The 26,986-nt window shown below is 45.2% G+C and overlaps 1 protein-coding gene across 1 annotated transcript; it reads right to left on the minus strand.

Annotated features, from left to right (window-relative positions):
* Positions 1 to 1,192: 1,192 nt before the first annotated feature.
* LOC117043802 (p53 apoptosis effector related to PMP-22-like) lies at positions 1,193 to 26,218 on the minus strand. The gene is made up of 3 exons (XM_033143873.1): positions 25,809 to 26,218; positions 4,919 to 5,062; positions 1,193 to 3,196 (listed from the first exon to the last, which is right to left on the minus strand). Exons 1-3 carry the CDS (start codon positions 26,020 to 26,022, stop codon positions 2,973 to 2,975), a joined length of 582 nt encoding a protein of 193 aa, XP_032999764.1. The 5' UTR covers positions 26,023 to 26,218; the 3' UTR covers positions 1,193 to 2,972.
* Between the last annotated feature and the right edge of the window lie 768 nt (positions 26,219 to 26,986).

Below are 26,986 nucleotides of genomic sequence, written 5' to 3' on the forward strand. Positions count from 1 at the left end.
GGACAATAACTGCTGTAGGAACTGAGGGGTACAAAAAGGAGCTATTTAAATCTTGCTATGCCACAGCAAAATGGAAGGCTGACTCTACTTAATAAAAGGTACATGTCCTGTTTTAAGTCTTATAATGAAAAACAATACAAGAGTTTGCAAGTGTAAGGCGTGCACTAATACTAAACTCCCTCTTCATTTCATTGGTCATGTTAGGAGGTGCTCCAGATACGATTTCATCAAACAACTTCAGCACAGCTTCCAAGGCATGTGAATGTCAATCCTCTACTGAAAAGCGCCAACGTTTTAAGAGCTGACTCAAAACATCCATTTAAGTATGTGCCTGAGAAGGGGGAAACCCCATGGCATGCTTATGCACCATTTCAACTGGTGACATAATGCCACTACTATGTGCATGAACACCCTTCAATTGATTATCAGCCTGGAGTTATCTTTGGATACACCTTTGCTACCCAATACTCAAGTAAATGTCATGTTCTAGACCAATCCTCCAGATGCTCTTGGCCTGTAAGCCCCCTCAGCACCCGCCAGCATGGCCAAGGGAGTCCAAAACATCCAGAAGGCACCAGATTGAGAAAGACTGTACCAAAAGATGGGTTTGGCCTTTGGAGGTGCAAGCACATTGCTGACTTACCATGGGCGGAAGCAGGTGGAAATTAAAAGGAGCCATTCTTTGTCATCACCTATCAAATTCCACCTTTAAGAACTGTAAGTTCTTAAAAGTGACAAGCAGTATCCAATGCTGCAGTTCCACTGCTGCAACATATTTCTGTAATGCAATGGAATTTCCTCCTCTGCCCCCTCCAGAAGAGGACACTCCAGAAAAGATTTTGGGAACACATAGGGGAAGGAGCCAGCAGAACCAAGCATGCAGAGCATTGAATACAGCTCAGTGTTAACAGACTTCTGCATGAGTTACTCAAAAACGTTGGCATGACTGTTCACATAATGAGTCTTACCTTCCTTAAGCTTTCTCCCTTAACCCCCCCCCCTCATTTTTTGTCTATTTTGATGTTTTGCAAAGCTTGACAATAAGTACAACCATTTATTTAAAAAAAACAGCAAATATTTCAAACTTTTAAAGAAACATTTGTTTTCTTTGGTTGTGTGTTGCTATGTTTTGTGATTTAATATACGTACAGTGGGGCAGCAATCACATTGCAGAGTCATTAAAACTGTTGCATTAGTTTTTTCTTGAGAACTTATTTTGCTTTACCAACCTTTATTAAGCAAATTATTCAACAGTGGATGGATTTGTTTGGACAATGAGATTTATAAAATACATCAAATAGTCATGTCTGAAGTTATAAATCGCAATACACAACATTTCTGCAAATACAAAAAAAACCCTGTAAAAAGGTATAAAACTGATATTTGATATTCCAAACTCTTCTTAGTAATATACTTTAAATCATGATGGCTGTCATGATAAACATAGGTTTTATACATTTACAAAATATTTTAAGTATATGAAAGTATACACATATTCCAATCAAGGTTTCCAGTCATAATAACCTTTTTAAAAAATATTGTGTTCAAAATAGTACCACTTTAATCCTGTCCATCACTACATATAGCATCTAAAATCTGGACACTTTGAAGACCTAAAAATATTTGTCATCATCCAAGTTACAGAACCCAAATTGATACACTTTTAAGTCCCACTAATTTTTAGTTTGGGAACCCCAGGTTGCAATTCTATTGTCAGTAACTCAATGGGCTTACTTCAGAGTAAAGAGTTATAGGACTGCACTGCTAAGCACATGCTTAACTTTCCTAGATGTGATCAAATATGGAGGAGCATCACCATAGATTTAAAAACCTGCAATATAGTATCTCACTGCTTGATAATTGCCCATCTTATCTCTTATGTGATTATGGCTAGCTTTGTAAATCCAGCTTTTAGACATCTCTGGGAAAGCTACAGTTCTCATTTCATGGATATGGTATCCCTGTTGTGAATTTTCTGCCATAGGGACTTTGGAGAGTAAGACTGGAAGCAGGCACACATTTTTTATTACTACTACCATTACCTCTGCTAGAGCATGTTACTTTTTGCAATTTATTTGTATCAAAAATTGTATCTCAAAATTCTTATAAAAATTTTTACAGGGAGGTCCATTTAGCATTGATAAAATTCTATCAGATATTGAGTGTAGGGATAGAAACGCAGCTCTAAAGCTTTCTTTCACCCTCAATTCACAACTGAGAAATGTAAAACATACAAAATATTTTACAGTGTTTGGAGATTGATTGACATGGGGTGGGAGGAGATTGAGGCAATTAATTTGAAAACCTACAGAATGCCAGTATGCATTATACTTGTGCATACAAAATGTTGCAATCCTTGCACTTGAATTTACTGTGGAGTAAGTAGTAACTATTTAAGCTCAGTACTGTAGTCATATTGGCTGCAACTCTTAAGCACTCTTCTGGTGCAAGCCTCACTGAAACTTTGCTTAGCTTAAAAGATTGTGTGCTAAATGTATAAATATTTATTCTGCACTTTTCGAAAGCATTCTCATTGACACTATCTTGCTGTAACTTTTAGTTTTTTTCTAAAATCCATATCAGACTGACATTACTGGATAAGGATCCTGCAAACCTAGACTCTGAGGGTTGTGCTGGTCTTAAAGTGTAAAAGGAATTTACTCAGTAAAATATCAAAACATAGAAACAAACCACACGGAGACACATCTTACTTTCTTATGAGGTTATTAAAAGGAAACTCGTATTAACCATCAAAATACAATTTATTCTGTCTTCCTTGTAATAACAGCAGCTGCCAGATCTGAAAATGGATACAAGACTAAAAACGAACTGTGAAATTTGGTGTAATTATTAGAACAAAGCTAGGAATTCTATGTCAAATGAAAACAGGGCAATATAAGCATGCTCTTTCCCACAAGCCAGAAACGATATAGTTTTCTTTACTGAAAGCAATCTTTTCTACTAACTCCGTATCAAACACGTTCGCCACTGCTGTAGATGGGGTAGGGTTTGATGTTGCCCAGGACTTCATCTTCCCAGTTGGGGAGGCAGCAGAAAAAGAAGGCACAGCCTATCGCAATCACAGTGCTTGCCCAACCAAAGCCATAAGCCCAGCTGAACATGTTGCTTCCTGTCAATGGAATGTCCTCCACAAACATCACTGGATAGATGACCAGGCCTATAATTTGGAAAGCAGCTGAATGGAAATAAAGCGAAGAAAAACAAATTAGGAGTTATATTAATAGCCTTTTGTCCTGAGCAACTTATTTGGAGCTAACTGTATTCCTGTTAAATGTTTCATCAGTTACTCCTACAGTTACAGACTGGTTGCAGAACCCTCACGCTGGGCGTTCCGGAATCATTAACTATGTGTTATTTCTGAGCAGATGAAATAAAGAATGTTCAACTCAGTACTTGTCTTGCAAACTGGACACAATTCGCTTATCAACACCACAGACTCAAAGTGGGTTTAACAGTCATTCCCCCTTCCAAGAGAACCTGAGAAATTGTTTGGGTTCTGTAACAGAGCATTCTTAGCACCTCAATACTACAGTTCCCAGGATTCTTTCTAGGATACTAGGAACTGGTATGGGTTTGCAGTGTCAATAAGTTTCCACAGTAGTGCCTGAAGTTCCTAGCAGTCGTGGAAATTCTTCACATAAGTGGGGATTTATCCACACAAAAAAACCCTATATGTTGAAGTATAAAAAGGAGGAAGGAATAATGGGGGTGTACAAAAATCAGGAAAATGTGTCAGCTGCCTCCACTTGACGGTGCTGCATCTCAAGCAATGTCACGTAATGTACATGCATTTCCTGCTTTAGGAACACAATGCATTCCCTGAAAATTGTTTGTTAGGCGAGCATTCATATAATGTGTCCATGATTTCCATTCGCATAGCGAGTCACCAATGTGCATTGATTACTATGGGGAAATTTCTAATGCACTCCTGACCCCAGGAATCTGTGGTGCACATAGCAAGGTTTTGGGTACTAATTCCTAGTGTTCAGATAAGTGAATTTCGCATAGCGAGCGTTCATAAGCAGACCTGTGAACACACGTGTTGAGTCACCTCAACACTAATACCTTAAAACACATATAAGATGTATCTGCCACTGAAAATCAAGATAATTTAGTTCCTAGAAACAATGACATTTGACTGCTAAAGTACATAACGGTCCAGTTTGGCTGTAACAGTAAGCAATGGTTTATTAAGGCATGCATGAGCCTGGAGTTTATCTATTCACCCTCCTGCTTGCTCCTCCAGGCCAAAGATCAGAAACTTTTACTTTCCGTTTCAAGTAAGCACAGTTAAACATTTGCATCCAAGGCATTTAGTTAAAGCAGCCACTATGTTTTGCAGGCAGATGCCTTTTCTGTAACTAATCCTAGGCAGAGTGTGAATCTGCCGTGAAAACAAGTTACAAAAATCTCTGCTGCTACTTCTGCAATTGCAGCAAGCACAGAAACTGTAGCATTATGTACCTGTGTAGCAGTTTTTCCACAGTCTTTATTGGTGGCTGGTCAAGATGGATTTGGTGCGGGGGAAAGTAGTCCCTATTTCCCCCAACATGGAAAATGGTTCTCATACAGAGGAGCTCTGTAGGTCAGAATCTGAGACTAACAGAGGTTGTAAGTCAAAATTAACCTAAAGGCTGATGGGAGTTTGGTGCCTTAAAATGTGTGTGTGTGTGTGTGTGTGTGTGATGTTACAAATCTCAAATATGCATCCCTAAATATTACAACCTTGATTACTTCTGGACTAACACAAGCATAGTCACTACTGATTAGTTTTTGAAATGGAAACAAAATTTTCTCTAGGACCAAGAAGATTCTGGAAAATAAATCTAAGGAAAGTCACATTGTATTGAGTGTAAGCCCAGCGTTTAAAATCAGTTTCTCTTAGCTGTAGTCTTACCAACGACGAAGAGCAACCCTCCAATGCCTCGAACAAAGTTGAACCGTAGTATATCAATGGAAAAGGCTATGACTGCTAGGCAGAAACAGATGCAGAGGATGACAAAGCCAACAAGATATGTAGCAGCAGAAGCTCTTCCCCAACCTATGATTTAAAATAAAGAAGGGGAGAAAAAGAGAGGCTATTATACACACACACACACACACACATATGAATTTAGAGCTTAGTGATGCATGCAGAGCACATATTTCACATTTTCTTCTGGTCTTTTCCCCTTTCCTGTTTACTAAGACCCTGTCCTTAAAGAGCGTATAAAGCTGACTTGAATTTTGCAAAAATTTGAATGCAGCTCCAAGGTAACACAACTGTGAATAGAACGCACAACATGATTTTTTTAGAGAAGGAAGGAGGACACGAATCCTGTTGGATTTATATATAAGCAGCAACCATTTTGTGTGGGGGGTCCATTCTTGACCCCCATGTGCATCGGCAGAGCATGAAAAAGCCTGCCCCACCCCGTTTTCAGGCCACTTCTGGGTCAGCAGCGATGAGCGTGTGCATGACCACACGTCAATCAGACAGACACCTGTAAAATGGTTGCTGCCCAGAATCCTGTTTCTTCACAGTGACCAACCTATGGAAAGGCTGCAAGCAGGACATAATGGCAACAGCCCTCTTGCACCATCGCCCTCCTGCAGCAACTGGTATTCAGATTCACTTTGATCACACTGCCTCCGATCAAAGAGATAGCATGCAGTCATCATTACTCATAGCCTTCTCCTCCATCAGCATCCTATCATTATACATGTAGTACATTACGTTGCTTCTCTGGGCCCTGCTCAACTATCTAGGTGCATCCAGTGTTGCATATACCCTGTCTAAGACAGCCAGAAATTGAGAAAAAGGATGGCTTAGCTGTGCTTTAAGCTGGTAATGTGAACACAGCCTAAGAGTGTGAGACAATGGATTTACATGACACTGGAGGCCAGTGGTAATAACATATTCTATCATTTTATCAAAAGGTATTAAGGAATGTATGGATTCAGTAATAATGCGGTAGCCAAAAAACCTTAATTGCATTGAAAGTCCCAGATTTGAAGCTGTTCAGTTTTAATGAGACAGAAAATGCACATGTCAAGAAATGAGTCTAGATCCAGCGGCTTCCTTAAATTAGAGCTGCAAGCTTTAATACAGGCCTTCATGTGCATTGAAGAGTACAATTTTGTGCCCATGTACTTAGAAGAAAGTTCCACAGATAAAGTTAAGTGCTGTACCAACATACCAAATATTCCTTCCAATGTAACTTGAAAGTTTCCTGCTCGTAGATTGTGTCCTTTTATTGCTTCTTGTTGAGTTAGACACCAGAATTATTGATGACTAGTCTGTTAATTAGGGACGCAGGTGGCCCTGTGGTCTAAACCACAGAGCCTAGGGCTTGCCGATCAGAAGGCTGGCAGTTCGAATCCCCGCGATGGGGTGAGCTCCCATTGCTTGGTCCCAGCTCCTGCCAACCTAGCAGTTTGAAAGCATGTCAAAGTGCAAGTAGATAAATAGGTACCGCTCTGGCGGGAAGTTAAATGGCATTTCCGTGCGCTGCTCTGGTTTCACCAGAAGCGGCTTAGTCATGCTGGCCACATGACCCGGAAAAACTGTCTGCGGACAAACGTTGGCTCCCTCGGCCAATAAAGTGAGATGAGCACCACAACCCCAGAGTCGTTCATGACTGGACTTAACTGTCAGGGGTCCTTTACCTTTAGTCTGTTAATTGGCCCTTGTCAGTTTTCATTCCGTCAGGGGCTTTAATTACCAATCTGAAGCACTAAGTTTGCTCTTAAAATTTTAATATATTGGGAAACAGCTGACAGGTTTGAAGATTCACAGGTGAGGTTGGGGGGCCAAAGATGGACAAACTACCCCAGAAAAAGCACCCCTGCCACAGATACTACTCCTTCCCTAACACCACATAAACCCTATCTAAATATAAAGGGCAAAAAATGTCGTATAATGCCCAGCTTACACTTAATGCTACACACAGTTTAGCATTATGTCTGAACCCTAAACTGTGGTTAATGTGACATGAATTTAATAAGGACAAGCCAACTTCATAAACAACAGTTTGAAGTTGGCTTGTTTCCACTAACCATAGTTAAAATTAACTGCAGTTTGTCCAGCTTTGGATATCAGAACAAGCTGCAGTTAGCCAAAACTGGAAGTGAAAGCTTCCAAAACCCTCACAAAGGTGCACCAGAGGAAGAGAAGGTAGTGTTCAAGCCCAAGACTCACTCCTATTATACTTTGTATATTATTGTATTTATACTGCTTAATGCTAAAATAGGCCTCTAAGCAATTGGATGGCACAGGAGAACACATCTTAGCTTGTGTTGCACATTTCTGTTTACACATCTTTAAAGGCATACTGATTAATTGCATCTGTCCCAAATTGTCTCTAAGGATGATATAACCCTTAACCATTGTTAAATCTGGAAGGGAAAGATAGAAACTAAAAAGAGATGGAGAGAGGGAGTGACTGATCCCACAGCTTGCCTCCAGCTTCAGTGCTTTAACCATGGCCATCAGCTTGAGCAGTCCTTAAATAATCCTGCTTTCTTCCTGCTATGTCTCAGAATTAAATCAGACGCAAGGGTTAGTAACAGGCAATTATTTAATAAATAAAAGGAGGACAAACGTAGGTTCGGCTATGTAGGTCTATGATGAACCCACTGATTAGAACAGTTTATAGCTATAAAGATGCTTCACACACAATAATTCAGGAAACTCTTAATTATACAGCTTCTTTGTACCTCAAATGATTATGAATGCTGTGTCTGTATGTTTGTGGTCCTGGGGAGATTGGAAAAGCTAATATGAAAACACCCAAGTAGTTGGGCTTGTTAAACTTTGATCCTGATCATAATTGTTACAGTGATGGTGCAACAGTAATAATAGACATAATTATTATCATTCCAGCGAACAAGCCACTCCTAAAATCTCTATGTCTTTTCAGGGCTCAGTCATTTATTTTTATATGATCACATGCCTTTGCCTCTGTACATTTTCCCTACCCTTCTTCAGCTTGAATAAGCTTCTTCAGGCAGCATCATGCTTCACTGGAAACTCAATACGTCAGGCAGGAGAGGCGCTGTGCTGAATTGGCCCATGCCACATCATGTCACCTACAAACTCCCCTGTCTGTGCCTCACATACACTCATGGTCACATGGGTGGCATGGAAGCCTTCGAGTATTCAGCTGCACATGAGAAAGCCATCTCCCAGCAGACATCTCCACAGAAATGGCTACCTGGCACAGGTGATGCAGGGGGCCTTCTCAGGCCTGCTCCTCTTCATGTGCTGAGTTTACATAAGAGTATAATGCCTGAATAGGCGAATGCTAACCATGGTTAACATTATTGTTCTACTCCTTCCTAACCAGGGTTTGCTAACCAAATTGTTAAGAGGGGATACTCTTAAGTATTAACTGTGATTAATATTGCTGACATAATGCTTAACCACAGTTTAGAGTTGCCCTGCCCAGCTGCAAGGGAAACAATAGCTATATGTATATTTTTCTATTGATGGGAGTTAATTTTGAGGGGGAAATACATAAAGGAGAAGAAATTTGCCCGGTTTCTTCTCCATTTCTGTACTCCATGTAAGAAGCTTCCTTGGGCTGTGTTTTCATTACAAAAAAGAAAACCTGGAGAAAGAGACTCGTGATTCCAAAGTTAAGTCTAATTTGGTTCTCAGACAGATCTGAATGAAGATGCTGGCAATTTAGAAATCATTACAAGCAGAGCTTTCCCCTCTCCCTTCATATGGAGGGTGTGGCTTTTTTCCATACCCTCTGCAACACTCACAACCAGCAAGTACAAGCTTGATCATGAAGCTGCAGCCAAGGATGGTGTGCATCAACAAGTATTCTTTCTTGAAGTTAAGCTTCTTTATACTTGGGAAGGGTGGGGAAAGAAGCACTAGCAGAGAAGGGGTTCAACCAGAAATCTCTCACACCACCATCATTCTGCTGCGACTGCTTCACACGGCATTCGCTGCCACATTTTAACAAAGAAAACATAATGGCAAGCAGCAGGTTTCTGTGGCAATCTTACAAACTAACTTGTTTATTCTGACAAATTAATCTTAGTGAGTAGAGAGATTTGACTCCCATCCAGTTCCAACGAATTTGAAGCACACCACCCTTATTTGGAAAGCAGTACTGTATTTCTAAAAACCTACAGGTGTTCTCAGTCGGTACATAATAGATATGCTGAGGGAAATGACCTGAGAATATGTACCAGTCTCTCTAAAAATCCAATCTACCTTGCTGGCACAACAGCCTAACTTCTTCATTTCACAGCAGCTACCTGTCATGTTTTAAGCATCCTCACTATGCATGGTAGGAACTGCTCCCCATCCCATAGTTTTCCCTATCTAGAAACTGGAAGGTAATCCCAGTCTACAGCCTCTAGGTTACAGTAGACTGAAAAAATCTTCCAGTTCTCACCATTTACTTCCGCCTTCCTGGCCTGTTGAAAGGTGCCAATGCAACATAATATTTCCTATGAAAAATTGTTAGCTTCCAAACCACATGGGTGATCCTTCCTAGCAAGTTGTGTTTTGGGAGCTATCTTCTTTAAAGAGTAAAAACTGGATCACATGAAATTCTGCTTTCAATACTGTTTGTGCCTCTAAAGGTTACACTGCTTCATTTCCAGTCACTGCATATACTGTAACTTTTTGGTAAAATCTGGCAACTTTTTATATCACAAATCTTCTGGTTTATTTTTGTTCCACTTTTGTTACACTATAGCCCCTCTGGAGAGATATAATGTGGTAGTTAGTGGGGACACATCACAGAACAAACTACGTATAGTGGAACAAATCTCCCAGTAATGTACTACTATCATGCCAAGAACATGTTGCAGAACGCACCCACAATAAAACACCAGTCTGGAGGGCCCAGGGTAAATTGGGAAGTGATGGCAAGAGAAATGGGAAAATCTAGTCTGGTTGTAGCATAACAGCAGCTGGACATCTTCACACATGCCTCTAAAAATGTATATGAAAGAGTCTAAAAAAGTCTTTCTTTAGAAAAAAAGTAAGTTAAGATGATACTTATCCAGCATCATCAATGTTTCTATTTTTATTTATAAAAAAACTTCTTTAATATTCAAACTGTAAGCTCCCTATAAAAGGTTCCAACGCAGCACAGTTTTTTTAAGCATGAGTAAAAAAAAGTGCCTCAAGATACGTTTAGGTACAGCTTGCAGCTTAAAATAAACGAGGCTCTCATACAAATAAGCTGCTGCAATTAAATCTGCAGTAGTCTGCTTGAGCAGATGGGTTACGGCACACTGTAGAGACAAAGTACAGCTGTGGCCATTTTTAACTTAGCAACAAAACAGCACAATAGGAGCAGTCTTATCTATGCTTCTCTAGCACCGATATAGTTGCTTGTCTATAACCGTCAACTGTGTACAGAGAGCCAACAAAGGTACAGTTTGCACATCCCTAAGGAGAGTTTTGACCTTCATCTGAACATGTTTAGGGTAGGGCAAGGCTTGCCACTCCCCATGAGTGTCAGTAAGGAGGCAGTTGCTGTGAAAGATGTTCCCAGAGTTAATTAAAAAAAAAACCAAGTCTCTAGTCTTTCTACAACCCAAGATAAGATAAAAAACATGGAGGCGGGGTTATGGCTATTATTATTATTATTATTACCCTGCCTATCTAGCTAGGTTTTCCTGGCCACTCTAGGCAGCTTACAGGATATATAAAGCATAATAAAGCATCAAACAGGGCTGCATTCAGATGTCTTCTAAAAGTTGTATAGTTCTTTATCTCCTTGACGTCTGAAGCGAGGGTTGCCTTTCAGTGTTTTTAAGCAATGAATGAAGTCATGAAAAGGAGTTATGTTTCCTGATGTTCATTGTTTCAAGCTTTTTTTGTCTTGCCTGGTGAATACAGTCATACCTCGGGTTACAGATGCTTCAGGTTGCGCATTTTCAGGTTGTGCACCGTGCTAAACCCGAAAGTACCGGAACGGGTTACCTCTGGGTTTCGGCGCCAGCGCATGTGCAGTAACACTAAATCACGCTTTGCACATGCGCAGAAGCACTGAATCACAACCCGCACATGCGCAGACGCAGCGCTACGGGTTGCGAACGTGCCTCCTGCACGATCAAGTTCGCAACCCGAGCATTCACTGTATGTGATTTGTGCCCCTTAGACAACAATTCAGAAATCCAGGGATTCAGTATAGCTGTGACTTGGCAGTAGTGTTCTTACACACACAAAAATTACGAAGACAACAATTCATGATCTTTCTAACTCAGCTTTATATTTAAGATTATTCTAAAACGGGCTTTCCACCCCACACCCCACTACTGAATTTGTAAAACGTTTTAAAATGTCCACTAAAAGCAATTTAAAATGTATCTGCCAATGCAGGAAAAAGTCCATCATTATTATACCCATATTGCAGGGAGCAATTGTATGGCTCAGAGTATGGGATGGGTCATGGCAGCCTTGTAAAACACCCCAGCGTTGTTATATCCTTTTTGCTGCTGGCGTGGGGAGTTGCAATAGTCCATTTTTACCTAGTTTCCTGGCATGCACCCCCCTCCTGCACCCTCCAAGAGAAGTGCAGCAGTAACACAACTATGGGACCATTTCTTGTTTTGACTCCATTATAAGGATTGACACCTTCCCCCTGCAATTCTCCCACAGCAGCCATTTTCAATGGGCGGAAGGTAAAATCATGTAAGGATCCTGTTTTTAAGGGCCACGCTAAGTAGCAGTAAGGTTTCTCTGTTCCTAAAATCCAAGTGCTCACTGTTATATTAGTTCCTGGGCACCATACAACACCCCCTCCCAATAACATATTACAAAGACTGCAAAATCTGGATTTATTTTGTTTTAGTTCTTTTTGTTCAGTGAGAGCTGAACTTCTTGCATGACTTCTTCTATGCCCCCAATTTGAAGAACCAGAAACAGCTCTGCAGAGTCTGGCATTCAAAGAAGAAAGTTTCATAGGGCGTCCGTCAGTCACACATATAATTGGATTGCGGCCTATGTATATGGCTGGCATTTACTGCATTATACCCAAAGGAATAACTGTTACCTACTATTTGTGCCTATTCTTCTGACAGAATGCAGCTTGTCTTTCTTGAATGCTAAATTTTACATTTTTCCTAGACTAATTAGCATGTTCACAGTCAACATATAAAAATTCTGAACGTTTTTACATGCTTTGTAAGAGTAATATACGGTCCAGGGTAAAAGGCGGATCTAGACGGATCCTCATGAATTCATATGATTTTTTCATTCAAATGAAAAAAAACCACCATGATACTGTAGACCACATCTCAGTCTATATGTAGCATCAAAAAAATCATGCATCCACTGTTTTGTGGGGCCACAATGGTGCAAAAACTTGTTTAAAAAACACGGATCCTCATGGATCCTCATGATTTCTGCATTGGGACACCCCAAACTCACCGTCAAATCACATATCATGTCCAGGGGCACAGCCTGCACCACAAAAATCTGGGATCCATGGCTTCCTCGCGACAATAGGGCGCAAAAACTTGGTTTTGAAGCATGGATCCTCACGGATCCGCACCCTTTTTGCATTGGGCCACCCCTAACTCACCGTCAAATCACACATAATGTCCAGGGGCACAGCCTGCACCACAAAAACACGGGTCCACAGCATCCTGGCAACACCGTGGATCAAAAACGTGGTTCTGAAGCGTGGATCCTCACGGATCCTCACCCTTTTTGCACTGGACCACACCAAATTCACCGGCAAATCACACATCATAGCAAGGGGTACAGCCTGCACCACAAAAAACACGGGTCCACCGCTTCCTGGCGACACCACGGCCAAAAAACAGGGTTCTGCACCACAAAAAACATAGATCCGAGGCATGGATCCACATGAATTCATATGATTTTTATATTGAAACAAAACAAAACCACCATGATACTCTAGACCAAATATGAATCTATAGGCAGCACCAAAAAAATCACGTTTCCACTATTCCGTGAGGCCGCAATGGCGCAAAAACATGGTTCTGAAGCGCGGATCCTCACGGATCCTCACCCTTTTTGCACTGGGCCACATCAAACTCACCGGCAAATCACACATCATTGCAAGGGGCACAGCCTGCACCACAAAAAACACGGGTCCACCGCTTCCTGGCGACACCACGGCCCAAAAACGGGGTTCTGCACCACAAAAAACATAGATCCGAGGCATGGATCCACATGAATTCATATGATTTTTATATTGAAACAAAACAAAACCACCATGATACTCTACACCAAATACTAATCTATAGGCAGCACCAAAAAAATCACGTTTCCACTATTCCGTGATGCCACAATGGCGCAAAAACATGGTTCTGAAGCGCGGATCCTCACAGATCCTCACCCTTTTTGCACTGCGCCACATCAAACTCAACGGCAAATCACACATCATAGCCAGGGGCACAGCCTGCACCACAAAAAACACGGGTCCACCGCTTCCTGGCGACACCACGGCCCAAAAACGGGGTTCTGCACCACAAAAACATAGATCCGAGGCATGGATCCACATGAATTCATATGATTTTTATATTGAAACAAAATAAAACCACCATGATACTCTACACCAAATACTAATCTATAGGCAGGACCAAAAAAATCACGTTTCCACTATTCCGTGAGGCCGCAATGGCGCAAAAACATGGTTCTGAAGCGCGGATCCTCACGAATCCGCACCCCTTTTGCACTGCGCCACATCAAACTCACAGGCAAATCACACATCATAGCCAGGGGCACAGCCTGCACCACAAAAATCACGGGTCCACCGCTTCCTGGCCGCACCACGGCCCAAAAACGGGGTTCTGAAGCGCGGATCCTCACGAATCCGCACCCTTTTGCACTGCGCCACATCAAACTCACAGGCAAATCACACATCATAGCCAGGGGCACAGCCTGCACCACAAAAAACACGGGTCCACCGCTTCCTGGCGACACCACGGCCCAAAAACGGGGTTCTGAAGCGCGGATCCTCACGAATCCGCACCCTTTTGCACTGCGCCACATCAAACTCACAGGCAAATCACACATCATAGCCAGGGGCACAGCCTGCACCACAAAAAACACGGGTCCACCGCTTCCTGGCGACACCACGGCCAAAAAACGGGGTTCTGAAGCGCGGATCCTCACGAATCCGCACCCTTTTGGCACTGCGCCACATCAAACTCACCGGCAAATCACACATCATAGCCAGAGGCACAGCCTGCACCACAAAAAACACGGGTCCACCGCTTCCTGGCCGCACCACGGCCAAAAAACGGGGTTCTGAAGCGCGGATCCTCACGAATCCGCACCCTTTTGCACTGCGCCACATTAAACTCACAGGCAAATCACACATCATAGCCAGGGGCACAGCCTGCACCACAAAAAACACGGGTCCACCGCTTCCTGGCGACACCACGGCCAAAAAACGGGGTTCTGAAGCGCGGATCCTCACGAATCTGCACCCTTTTTGCACTGCGCCACATCAAACTCACCGGCAAATCACACATCAAAGCCAGGGGCACAGCCTGCACCACAAAAAACACGGGTCCACCGCTTCGCGGTGATACCACGGCCCCAAAACCTGGTTCTGAAGCACGGATCCTCATGGATCCTCACCCTTTTTGTTTTGGGCCACCCAGAAGTCACCGGAAAATCACACATCATAGCCCGGGGCACAACCTGCACCACAAAAATCATGTTGCACCACATTAATCACAAAAATACCCTCTCCTGCACTGTTAATGTGACCACTGGAACGTTTTTATTAGAGCCAAGAGGAGAATGTACGACTATATATTGTACCAAGATATGGTTCGTCTTCAAGAACAGATCAAATTCATGCTGAAGTATTAAAGAAGAAGAGAAATATGAATCTGCTTGTTGTTGTTGTTGTTGTTGTTCAGTCGTTCAGTCGTGTCCGACTCTTCGTGACCCCATGGACCAGAGCACGCCAGGCACGCCTATCCTTCACTGCCTCTCGCAGTTTGGCCAAACTCATGCCAGTCGCTTTGAGAACACTGTCCAACCATCTCATCCTCTGCCGTCCCCTTCTCCTTGTGCCCTCCATCTTTCCCAACATCAGGGTCTTTTCTAGGGAGTCTTCTCTTCTCATGAGGTGGCCCAAGTACTGGAGCCTCAACTTCAGGATCTGTCCTTCTAGTGAGCACTCAGGGCTGATTTCTTTAAGAATGGATAGGTTTTATCTTCTTGCAGTCCATGGGACTCTCAAGAGTCTCCTCCAGCACCATAATTCAAAAGCATCAATTCTTCGGCGATCAGCCTTCTTGATGGTCCAGCTCTCACTTCCGTACATTACTACTGGGAAAACCATAGCTTTAACTATACGGACCTTTGTCGGCAAGGTGATGTCTCTGCTTTTTAAGATGCTGTCTATGTTTGTCATTGCTTTTCTCCCAAGAAGCAGGCGTCTTCTAATTTCGTGACTGCTGTCACCATCTGCAGTGATCATGGAACCCAAGAAAGTGAAATCTCTCACTGCCTCCATTTCTTCCCCTTCTATTTGCCAGGAGGTGATGGGACCAGTGGCCATGATCTTAGTTTTTTTGATGTTGAGCTTCAGACCATATTTTGCGCTCTCTTCTTTCACCCTCATTAAAAGGTTCTTTAATTCCTCCTCACTTTCTGCCATCAAGGTAGTATCATCAGCATATCTGAGGTTGTTGATATTTTTTCCGGCAATCTTAATTCCGGTTTGGGATTCATCCAGCCCAGCCTTTCGCATGATGAATTCTGCATATAAGTTAAATAAGCAGGGAGACAATATACAGCCTTGTCGTACTCCTTTCCCAATTTTGAACCAATCAGTTATTCCATATCCAGTTCTAACTGTAGCTTCTTGTCCCAAATAGAGATTTCTCAGGAGACAGATGAGGTGATCCGGCACTCCCATTTCTTTAAGAACTTTCCATAGTTTGCTGTGGTCGACACAGTCAAATGCTTTTGCGTAGTCAATGAAGCAGAAGTAGATGTTTTTCTGGAACTCTCTAGCTTTCTCCATAATCCAGCGCATGTTTGCAATTTGGTCTCTGGTTCCTCTGCCCCTTCGAAATCCAGCTTGCACTTCTGGGAGTTCTCGGTCCACGTACTGCTTAAGCCTGCCTTGTAGAATTTTAAGCATAACCTTGCTAGCGTGTGAAATGAGTGCAATTGTGCGGTAGTTAGAGCATTCTTTGGCACTGCCCTTCTTTGGGATTGGGATGTAAACTGATCTTCTCCAATCCTCTGGCCACTGCTGAGTTTTCCAAACTTGTTGGCATATTGAGTGTAGCACCTTAACAGCATCATCTTTTAGGATTTTAAATAGTTCAGCTGGAATATCATCACTTCCACTGGCCTTGTTGTTAGCAAGGCTTTCTAAGGCCCATTTGACTTCACTCTCCAGGATGTCTGGCTCAAGGTCAGCAACCACACTACCTGGGGTGTATGAGACCTCTATATCTTTCTGGTATAGTTCCTCTGTGTATTCTTGCCACCTCTTCTTGATGTCTTCTGCTTCTGTTAGGTCCTTTCCACTTTTGTCCTTAATTGTGGTAATCTTTGTACGAAATGTTCCTTTCATATCTCCAATTTTCTTGAACAGATCTCTGGTTTTTCCCATTCTGTTATTTTCCTCTATTTCTTTGCATTGTTCGTTTAGAAAGGCCCTCTTGTCTCTCCTTGCTATTCTTTGGAAATCTGCATTCAATTTCCTGTATCTTTCACTATCTCCCTCGCATTTTGCTTGCCTTCTCTCCCCCGCTATTTTTAAGGCCTCATTGGACAGCCACTTTGCTTTCTTGCATTTCTTTTTCATTGGGATGGTTTTCGTTGCTGCCTCCTGTATAATGTTACGAGCCTCCATCCACAGTTCTTCAGGCACTCTATCCACCAAATCTAAGTCCTTAAACCTGTTTTTCACTTCAACTGTGTATTCATAAGGAATTTGATTTAGATTGTATCTTACTGGCCCAGTGGTTTTTCCTACTTTCTTCAGTTTAAGCTGGAATTTTGCTATAAGAAGCTGATGATCAGAGCCACAGTCAGCTCCAGGTCTTGTTTTTGCTGAGTGTATAGAGCTTCTCCATCTTTGGCTGCAGAGAATATAATCAATCTGATTTCGATGTCGCCCATCTGGTGAAGTCCATGTGTAGAGTCGTCTCTTGTGTTGTTGGAAAAGAGTGTTTGTGATGACCAGCTTGTTCTCCTGACAGAACTCTATTAGCCTTTGCCCTGCTTCATTTTGAACTCCAAGGCCAAACTTGCCAGTTGTTCCTTTTATCTCTTGACTCCCTACTTTAGCATTCCAATCCCCTATAATGAGAAGAACATCCTTCTTTGGTGTCATTTCTATAAGGTGTTGTAAGTCTTCATAGAATTGGTCAATTTCAGTTTCTTCAGCACTGGAAGTTGGTGCATAAACTTGGATTACTGTGATGTTAAAAGGACTGCCTTGGATTCGTATCGAGATCAATCTATCATTTTTGAAATTGCATCCCAGTACAGCTTTCGCCACTCTTTTGTTGACTATGAGGGCCACTCCATTTCTTTTACGGGATTCCTGCCCGCAGTAGTAGATATGATAGTCATCTGAACTGAATTCGCCCATTCCCGTCCATTTTAGTTCACTGATGCCTAGGATGTCAATGTTTATTCTTGCCATCTCATTTTTGACCACATCCAGCTTACCAAGGTTCATGGTTCTTACATTCCAGGTTCCTATGCAATACTTTTCTTTACAGCATTGGACTTTCCTTTCGCTTCCAGGCATATCCGCAACTGAGTGTCCTTTCGGCTTTGGCCCAGCCACTTCATCTGCTTTGGATCTACTTGTACTTGTCCTCCGCTCTTCCCCAGTAGCATGTTGGACGCCTTCCGACCTGAGGGGCTCATCTTCCAGCGTCATATCTTTTATATGCCTGTTGTCTTTGTCCATGGAGTTTTCTTGGCAGGGATACTGGAGTGGGTTGCCAGTTCCTCCTCCAGGTGGATCACGTTTGGTCCAAACTCTCCACTATGACCTGTCCATCTTGGGTGGCCCTGCACGGCATAGCTCATAGCTTCCCTGAGTAATTCAAGCCCCTTCGCCACGACAAGGCAGTGATCCATGAAGGGGAGGGAAGTAATAGTACCATTGTATTCTGCTCTGGTCAGACCTCACCTGGAGTACTGTGTCCAGTTCTGGGCACCACAGTTCAAGAAGGATACTGACAAGCTGGAACGTGTTCAGAGGAGGGCAACCAAAATGGTCAAAGGCTTGGAAACGATGCCTTATGAGGAACGGCTTAGGGAGCTGGCCTAGAGAAGAGAAGGTTAAGGGGTGATGTGATAGCCATGTTCAAATATATAAAAGGATGTCACATAGAGGAGGGTGAAAGGCTGTTTTCTGCTGCTCCAGAGAAGCGGACACGGGGCAATGGATTCAAAGTGCAAGAAAGAAGATTCCACCTAAACATTAGGAAGAACTTCCTGACATTAAGAGCTGTTCGACAGTGGAATTCGCTGCCAAGGAGTGTGGTGGAGTCTCCTTCTTTGGAGGTCTTTAAGCAGAGGCTTGACAGCCATCTGTCAGGAATGCTTTGATGGTGTATCCTGCTTGGCAGGGGGTTGGACTGGATGGCCCTTGTCGTCTCTTCCAACCAGGGGCATAGAGACGGGCGGCGGGGGGCGGTCTGCCCCAGATTCCAGGGGAGGGCAGGGGTGACACTTGGGCCAGCCCCGCCCCGCCGGTGGCCCAGAGAAAGCCGCAGAGTGAAGCCACTCTGCCCTGCGGCCCATCCGGGGTCCACCCGTCACTGCCGCTATGGGGCTGCCCTGCGAGATCGGCGGCTTGTGGGGCTCCCCCACCCGTGCTGCTACAGCACGGACGGGGGAGCTCCAGGAGCCAGCACTCGCTTAGCGGGTTGCCCCTGGAGCAGCAGCGCCGGCTGAGATGGACTGCGCATGCCCGGATTTTTAAAGCAGCATAGACAGGGAAGCCCCAGGAGCCAGCGTTCGCTCGGCGGGTCCTGACGCATGCATCATGATGTCATGACGTCATGGCGTCATGATGTCCCGCCCCCAGGGGGTGCCTCCACGGCAATGCCGCCCCTGGATGCTACGCCTCTGCTTCCAACCTCTGCTTTTTGTACCATTGTGATTCAATGTTATATTTGTGCTCAACAAGGGAAACCCACACGACCTGAAGGTGCTGCTGTGCAATGCTAGGACAATGATTCATAAGACCACTGCCATCCCTGACTTGATTGTGGATGGAGGACTTCACCTGGCATGTGTAACAGAGATTTGGTTGGATGAAGCAGATGGGCCTGTCTTAGCATCTGGTTGTCCACCAGGTTTCTGTTATGCACAGCAACCCAGGTCATGTGGGTGGGGAGGGGGGGTATGCAGTGATTTTTAGGAAGTCACTAGCTTGCATCAGGTGTCCTACCTGAAATACCCAGTTCTCTGAGTGCATGTTCTGGAAGTTGGGCAATAGGGGCAGTACAGGATTCCTTTTGGTGTACCGACCTCCCCGCTGCACCAAGGATTCCCTGCCCGAGCTGCTTCAGGTCAGGTCGTGGCGGATGTTCTCCTGGAGACACCTAGTTTGGTGGTCCTAGGGGATTTTAACATCCATGCCGACACGACCTTACAAGGGGCTGCTCGGGACTTCGTGGAAAGCATGGCCTCCATGGAGCTGTCCCTGAATAAGTTTGGCCCAACTCATAGTCACGGACATGCCTTAGATCTGGTGCTCACCTCTATGGATGCTGGTGATCTGACATTAAGTAAAAGCAAAACAAAAGAAGTGCCATGGTCGGATCACTTCCTGGTGCAACTGGACTTCTCCGCAACCCTTCCCCTCTGCAGGGAGGTGGGACCGATTTGGATGGTCCGCCCCTGTCACTTAATGGGTCCAAATGGTTTCCAGAGAGTGGTAGGGGATGCTTTATCCCATGTTGAGGGCTTTTCATCTGATTTCCTGGTGGCTCGCTGGAATGCGGAGTTAACCAGGGCTGTCTGGTTCTGAGGCGCCCTCTCCGATTGCATGGAGCCCAGACAGCCCAATGGTGTTCTCCAGAGCTGAGGGTGAGGAAACGGTCGCTGAGACAGCTAGAGCGCCGGTGGCAGAAAACTCATTCTGAATTGGACCGGACACTGGTTAGAGCTCAACATCAAGCCTACCAAGTGGCGATAGCGACGGTGAAGAAGACTTTCATGCCTCCATGAAGTTTTAAATTTATTTTTCTGTCGAAAGAGTGTGTTGGTAATAACAAGGTTGTGCGCTGCACATATCATCAAAAGTAAAATTCCGTTCTGGTTGCTGTTGCCAACTCCTTCTTTCCCAATAGTCCCAGGCCACAGATCGAAATCTCGCCCAACTCTTGCATTAAAATCACCCAGGAGGATAATTTTATCTTCCTTAGGTGTCTCTGATAGGATGGTATCCAGCTGAGAGTAAAAAATTTATTTCATGTCTTCATCAGCATTCAGTGTTGGTGCATGAGCGCTTATAATAGTAGCCTGTTGGTTTTTGGTGAGCTTTATTTGAAGGGTTGAGAGTCGCTCATTAATACCGGTAGGGACTTCTGACAGGAGCTTCACAAGGTCGTTTTTGATAGCGAAGCCTATCCCATGTATTCAATGTTTTTGTTCAGATAGACCTTTCCAGAAGAATGTGTAGCCTCCTTTTTCTTCCTTCAGCTGTTTCTCGCCTGCTCTTCGAATCTCTTGAAGCGCTGCAATATTGATGTTAAAACGCTGCAGCTCTCTTGCAATGATGGCAGTTCTGTATTCAGGACGCTCGTTATTTGTATTATCTGACAAAGTCCGTATGTTCCATGTTCCAAAGTTGGATTGTCTTTTACGACCACTGGGTGGTGACCTCACTGGGTGCAGTAATCCAGACAGGGAAAAGGGGAAGCAGACTATGTTTAGGCCACCTTTCCTAGCCCCTCCCCCTTTTCGGGGTGAGCAGAGTGGATCCTAAAAGGGCTGCTCAGTCATGGATACAGCTGCAGAGCTGCTCAACTGCCTCGTTCCTTGAGTCAGAACAACTGAATCTGTATCTACCACCCATGTGCCAGTTCATGACTAGGGGCTTCCAGATTTCATGATCCTGCCCCCGTTACCATTTGCCAATCACCATGGGACTTTGGGGGTTTGGGTTGGGTTTTTGGAAGATGCCTGTGCGTGAATTTGTTTTAGGTGTGTAGATCAGTGCACAATGACCAACGCAGTGTCTTTGCAGTAGGGCTCTGTTCCAATGGCATGAGTAGTCATGACAAACTGGTAGATCTTATCTGCTGCAGCCTTCATCTGCCTTCACAGCCATTGTAACATACCGCTTGTTTACATCCGCCTATTCTGCCGTTGAGGACTTCTTGGATCATTCTTTGTCTAGCTCCTTCCCTTTGACCTTACCGCCTTGGGAGGCCCTGCTTCGCTCACAAGGGCCATAGGAATGTGCAAGCCCACTCACCACTGTAAGGTGATGACCCAGCGAGTGAGATAACTGAGATACATTGCGCTGAGCCCTGGTCTCATTAGACAAAGTGTTCCACCAAAAAGGCTCTGGCTCTGGTTGGGACAGCTGGATATGTTTTGGGCCAGGGACCACCAGTAGGTTGCTGTTAGATAAGCATCACCCTCTTTGGGGGATGTATTGGAAGATAATTCCCACAGATAAGAAAGGTGACAGACTGTTTAGGCTTTAAAGGTTAGCACCAAAACCTTGAACCTGATTTGATACTCCACCTGGAGCCAATCCAGCTGATGAACCACCAACTGAATGTGGGCTCTCCACAAAGTCCGAGTAAGAACTCATGCACCTGCATTTTAGACCATTTGGAGTTTCTAGAGTAGTCTCAAGAGTAGCCCTGCGTATCTATCTATCTATCTGTCTGTCTGTCTATCATCTGTCTATCTATCTATCTATCTATCTATCTATCTATCTATCTATCACATTTATACTCCGCCCACCCCAGCTCAGGTGTAGAGCAAGTTAAAGTAGTCTAGACTGCAGGTGACTGCTTCATGGACCACCATGGCTAGGTTGGAAAGAGACAGGTACAGTACCAATTGCCTAACCTGTAAAGATTTTAAAATGCCAGTTTGGCTACATTTGTGACCAGTGCCTCCATAGAGACAAAAGCATCCAGGATCACACCCAGACTCCTGATGGCGGGTACAGGTGACTATTGTGCATCATCAAGAGCTGGGAGCTGGCAAACCGAACCAAAATCATTCCGGCCAAGCCATTGGACCCCCATCTTTAATGGATTGAGATTCAGCCGACTCCATTTCCTGCATCCCAGCACACAGACCTAAATATTGGCCATTATATCCAGGGCAGCATCTGGCCAGGACCACGAAGCAGTAGATCCATGCTTTTTGTGGTCAGATCTGTGGTTATGTACAAGATATTTGAATTAAGGGTGAATCTGGGGTCCCAGAATGCAAAAACCATGAGGATTCGCGCTTGAAAAAAACATTTTTGGGCCGTGGTGTCGCCAGGAAGCGGTGGACCCGTGTTTTTTGTGGTGCAGGCTGTGCCCCTGGCTATGATGTGTGATTTGCCTGTGAGTTTGATGTGGCGCAGTGCAAAAGGGTGCGGATTCGTGAGGATCCGCGCTTCAGAAACCCGTTTTTGGGCCGTGGTGCGGCCAGGAAGCGGTGGACCCGTGATTTTTGTGGTGCAGGCTGTGCCCCTGGCTATGATGTGTGATTTGCCTGTGAGTTTGATGTGGCGCAGTGCAAAAGGGGTGCGGATTCGTGAGGATCCGCGCTTCAGAACCCCGTTTTTGGGCCGTGGTGTCGCCAGGAAGCGGTGGACCCGTGTTTTTTGTGGTGCAGGCTGTGCCCCTGGCTATGATGTGTGATTTGCCTGTGAGTTTGATGTGGCGCAGTGCAAAAGGGTGCGGATTCGTGAGGATCCGCGCTTCAGAACCCCGTTTTTGGGCCGTGGTGCGGCCAGGAAGCGGTGGACCCGTGTTTTTTGTGGTGCAGGCTGTGCCCCTGGCTATGATGTGTGATTTGCCGGTGAGTTTGATGTGGCGCAGTGCAAAAGGGTGCGGATTCGTGAGGATCCGCGCTTCAGAACCCCGTTTTTTGGCCGTGGTGTCGCCAGGAAGCGGTGGACCCGTGTTTTTTGTGGTGCAGGCTGTGCCCCTGGCTATGTTGTGTGACTTGCCGGTGAGTTTGATGTGGCGCAGTGCAAAAGGGGTGCGGATTCGTGAGGATCCGCGCTTCAGAACCCCGTTTTTGGGCCGTGGTGTCGCCAGGAAGCGGTGGACCCGTGTTTTTTGTGGTGCAGGCTGTGCCTCTGGCTATGATGTGTGATTTGCCGGTGAGTTTGATGTGGCGCAGTGCCAAAAGGGTGCGGATTCGTGAGGATCCGCGCTTCTGAACCCCGTTTTTGGGCCGTGGTGTCGCCAGGAAGCGGTGGACCCGTGTTTTTTGTGGTGCAGGCTGTGCCCCTGGCTTTGATGTGTGATTTGCCGGTGAGTTTGATGTGGCGCAGTGCAAAAGGGTGCGGATTCGTGAGGATCCGCGCTTCAGAACCCCGTTTTTGGGCCGTGGTGCGGCCAGGAAGCGGTGGACCCGTGTTTTTTGTGGTGCAGGCTGTGCCCCTGGCTATGATGTGTGATTTGCCGGTGAGTTTGATGTGGCGCAGTGCAAAAGGGTGCGGATTCGTGAGGATCCGCACTTCAGAACCATGTTTTTGCGCCATTGCAGCCTCACGGAATAGTGGAAACGTGATTTTTTTGGTCCTGCCTATAGATTAGTATTTGGTGTAGAGTATCATGGTGGTTTTATTTTGTTTCAATATAAAAATCATATGAATTCATGTGGATCCATGCCTCGGATCTATATTTTTGTGGTGCAGAACCCCGTTTTTGGGCCGTGGTGTCGCCAGGAAGCGTTGGATCCGTGTTTTTTGTGGTGCAAGCTGTGCCCCTGGCTATGATGTGTGATTTGCCGGTGAGTTTGATGTGGCGCAGTGCAAAAAGGGTGCGGATCCATGAGGATCCGTGCTTCAGAACCCCGTTTTTGGGCCGTGGTGTCGCCAGGAAGCGGTGGATCCGTGTTTTTTGTGGTGCAGGCTGTGCCCCTGGCTATGTTGTGTCATTTGCCGTTGAGTTTGATGTGGCGCAGTGCAAAAAGGGTGAGGATCCGTGAGGATCCGCGCTTCAGAACCATGTTTTTGCGCCATTGCGGCCTCACGGAATAGTGGAAACGTGATTTTTTTGGTCCTGCCTATAGATTAGTATTTGGTGTAGAGTATCATGGTGGTTTTATTTTGTTTCAATATAAAAATCATATGAATTCATGTGGATCCATGCCTCGGATCTATGTTTTTGTGGTGCAGAACCCCGTTTTTGGGCCGTGGTGTCGCCAGGAAGCGTTGGATCCGTGTTTTTTGTGGTGCAAGCTGTGCCCCTGGCTATGATGCGTGATTTGCCGGTGAGTTTGATGTGGCACAGTGCAAAAAGGGTGCGGATCCGTGAGGATCCGTGCTTCAGAACCCCGTTTTTGGGCCGTGGTGTCGCCAGGAAGCGGTGGACCCGTGTTTTTTGTGGTGCAGGCTGTGCCCCTGGACATTATGTGTGATTTGACGGTTAGTTAGGGGTGGCCCAATGCAAAAAGGGTGCGGATCCGTGAGGATCCGTGCTTCAAAACCAAGTTTTTGCGCCATATTGTCGCGAGGAAGCCATGGATCCCAGATTTTTGTGGTGCAGGCTGTGCCCCTGGACATGATATGTGATTTGACGGTGAGTTTGGGGTGTCCCAATGCAGAAATCATGAGGATCCATGAGGATCCGTGTTTTTTAAACAAGTTTTTGCACCATTGTGGCCCCACAAAACAGTGGGTGCATGATTTTTTTTGATGCTACATATAGACTGAGATGTGGTCTACAGTATCATGGTGGTTTTTTTTCATTTGAATGAAAAAATCATATGAATTCATGAGGATCCGTCTAGATCCGCCTTTTACCCTTTTCCAGTAATATACTACTTCATGAGAAAGTGTTGATTTTAGAGCAGAAGTAAACCTGTATATGGAAAGTCATGTTCCAAAATTATTCCAACAGGTCGAGTCACCAAGCAACTCAGAAGCTGCCATTCGAGGATCCCTGCCACACAACGGACATCTTGTGCACTTCAAACAAGCAGGCAACAATGCCGCTGGACAAGTCTTCTCAAAACTAAACAAAATAGCATTTGATAGGGTGAAGGGTGTGGCCTTGTCCAAGGCCCTTTGAAGTGAAGAGAATGATCGTAAAAGGCACTGGCGTAATTGAATAATGTCCTCTTCTTTTGTTGAAGTCTAGTTCTCATTACACATCAAAACAGTTAACTGAGCAATCTGAGCGCATGCAAGGCGTTGCTTTTTTAATTCTTATCCCTGCCTCTCCCGCAGGTCCTAGCAGAGTTTTTCTTAGTCTTTCCTCTTTCCGGTCCCTGTTGCCCAATTCAATGCCAGCCCAGTCCTATTACACCTGTCCCAGGCTCAACAAGTCACAAACTTTCTTCTACCGGGATCAGATACTTATAGTTTTAGTTAACAGCCACGAATATGCCAACGCTGCTCACAGCTCCAGGCCCAGGTACCAAGAGCATTTCCTTAACAGTAGGCAACATTAGCAAAGGTGACCTTTGTACAATGCAATCCTGGGCCTTTTACCGGTGCATTTTCAGACACCAGTTTAGCCACTTGGGCCAGAACTGATAATTTAGATTCCGCCCCCTCCCCGTCCCCAGTTATTTCAATGCCCGGATGTGCATGGATGGGTCCAGTCCCTGTGAGGCCCATAACCAGCCCATGCCCCCGATTTCGGATACTCACTATAATCCATCAGGGATCTGCACTCCCAGTTCAAATCATCTTCGCCGGTTTTCAGGCAGTCCGACCAGAGAGAGGCTTTGCGCACGTAAGGCTGTTCGGCGGACTCGAGCCACCCCCTGCCAGACAAGGCGATGATGCCCAGGATGATAGCTAAGCCCAAGAGAAGGGGCAGGAGCCACCGGCACCTCCAGCAGGCCAAGCCGCAGCGAACCATGTTGGGCAGAAGAGGGAAAAAGCGGAGAGGAGGAGGAGGAGGAGAAGCTCCCTTGGACTGGGCCGGTGCGCGCGCGCGAGGCCGCTTTTAGGAGCTGGGCGCCTTTTAATCTCCTCGCAGGGAGGAGAGAGCCGCGCCTAGATTCCAGGCACCGAGGGAAGCAGGGGCAGCGGCGGCGGCGGCAGCAACCTGTTGAGCCAGAGAGAAACTTGGCTGGTAAACAAACCTGGCTTCCAAGTACACTCCCAGGTTTTTAACCCTTTGCTGGCAAGCACCGCGGGGCGTGTTTGCTGAAGCGCAGCAGCAGCACGGCTAATGTTGTTCGAGGGAAGGAGATTCGAACTCGCTGCCAAAGCGCTGGTCTTGGTCTGAGGCGGGGGACACCGCCTGGCGGATACACGCGGTAGCAGGCCCATTCCGGAAGTAAGGCCCGCGGAAAGGCGCACTCTTTTCCTTGAGAAACACTCCGTTTGCAATTGACTTCCAGATAAATGTCACAGAATCATAGAATTGTAGACTTGGAAGGGACCACGAGCATCTTCTAGTCCAGTGGTTCCCATACTTTTTTTGGCCATGCCCCACCTAAGTATCTCTAAAATCCTGATGCGCCCCCACCCCTACCCCCCATGCTATAGAATTCTTATTATTCAAAAAGTGATCTATTCACATGGAGGAAGCCTAAGGCCACTAACTGTTAATAACTCATTCTCGAATTGCCCCCCATAAAAATCAAATTGCCCTCACCCCACGTTGGGAACCACGGATCTTGTCCAGCCCACTGCAATGCAAGAATCTTTCACCCCACCTGGGGCTTTAACTCACAACCCTGAGATGCTAAGAGTCTCCTGCTGCACTGACTGAACTACCCTTCCTTAAGAGCAAGCTGCATACAGTCGTACCTTGGAAGTCAAACGGAATCCGTTCCGGAAATCCATTCGACTTTCAAAATGTTCAACTTCCAAAG

Source organism: Lacerta agilis, chromosome 3, assembly GCF_009819535.1.
Source record: "Lacerta agilis isolate rLacAgi1 chromosome 3, rLacAgi1.pri, whole genome shotgun sequence".
In the NCBI taxonomy this organism is placed as follows: domain Eukaryota; kingdom Metazoa; phylum Chordata; class Lepidosauria; order Squamata; family Lacertidae; genus Lacerta; species Lacerta agilis.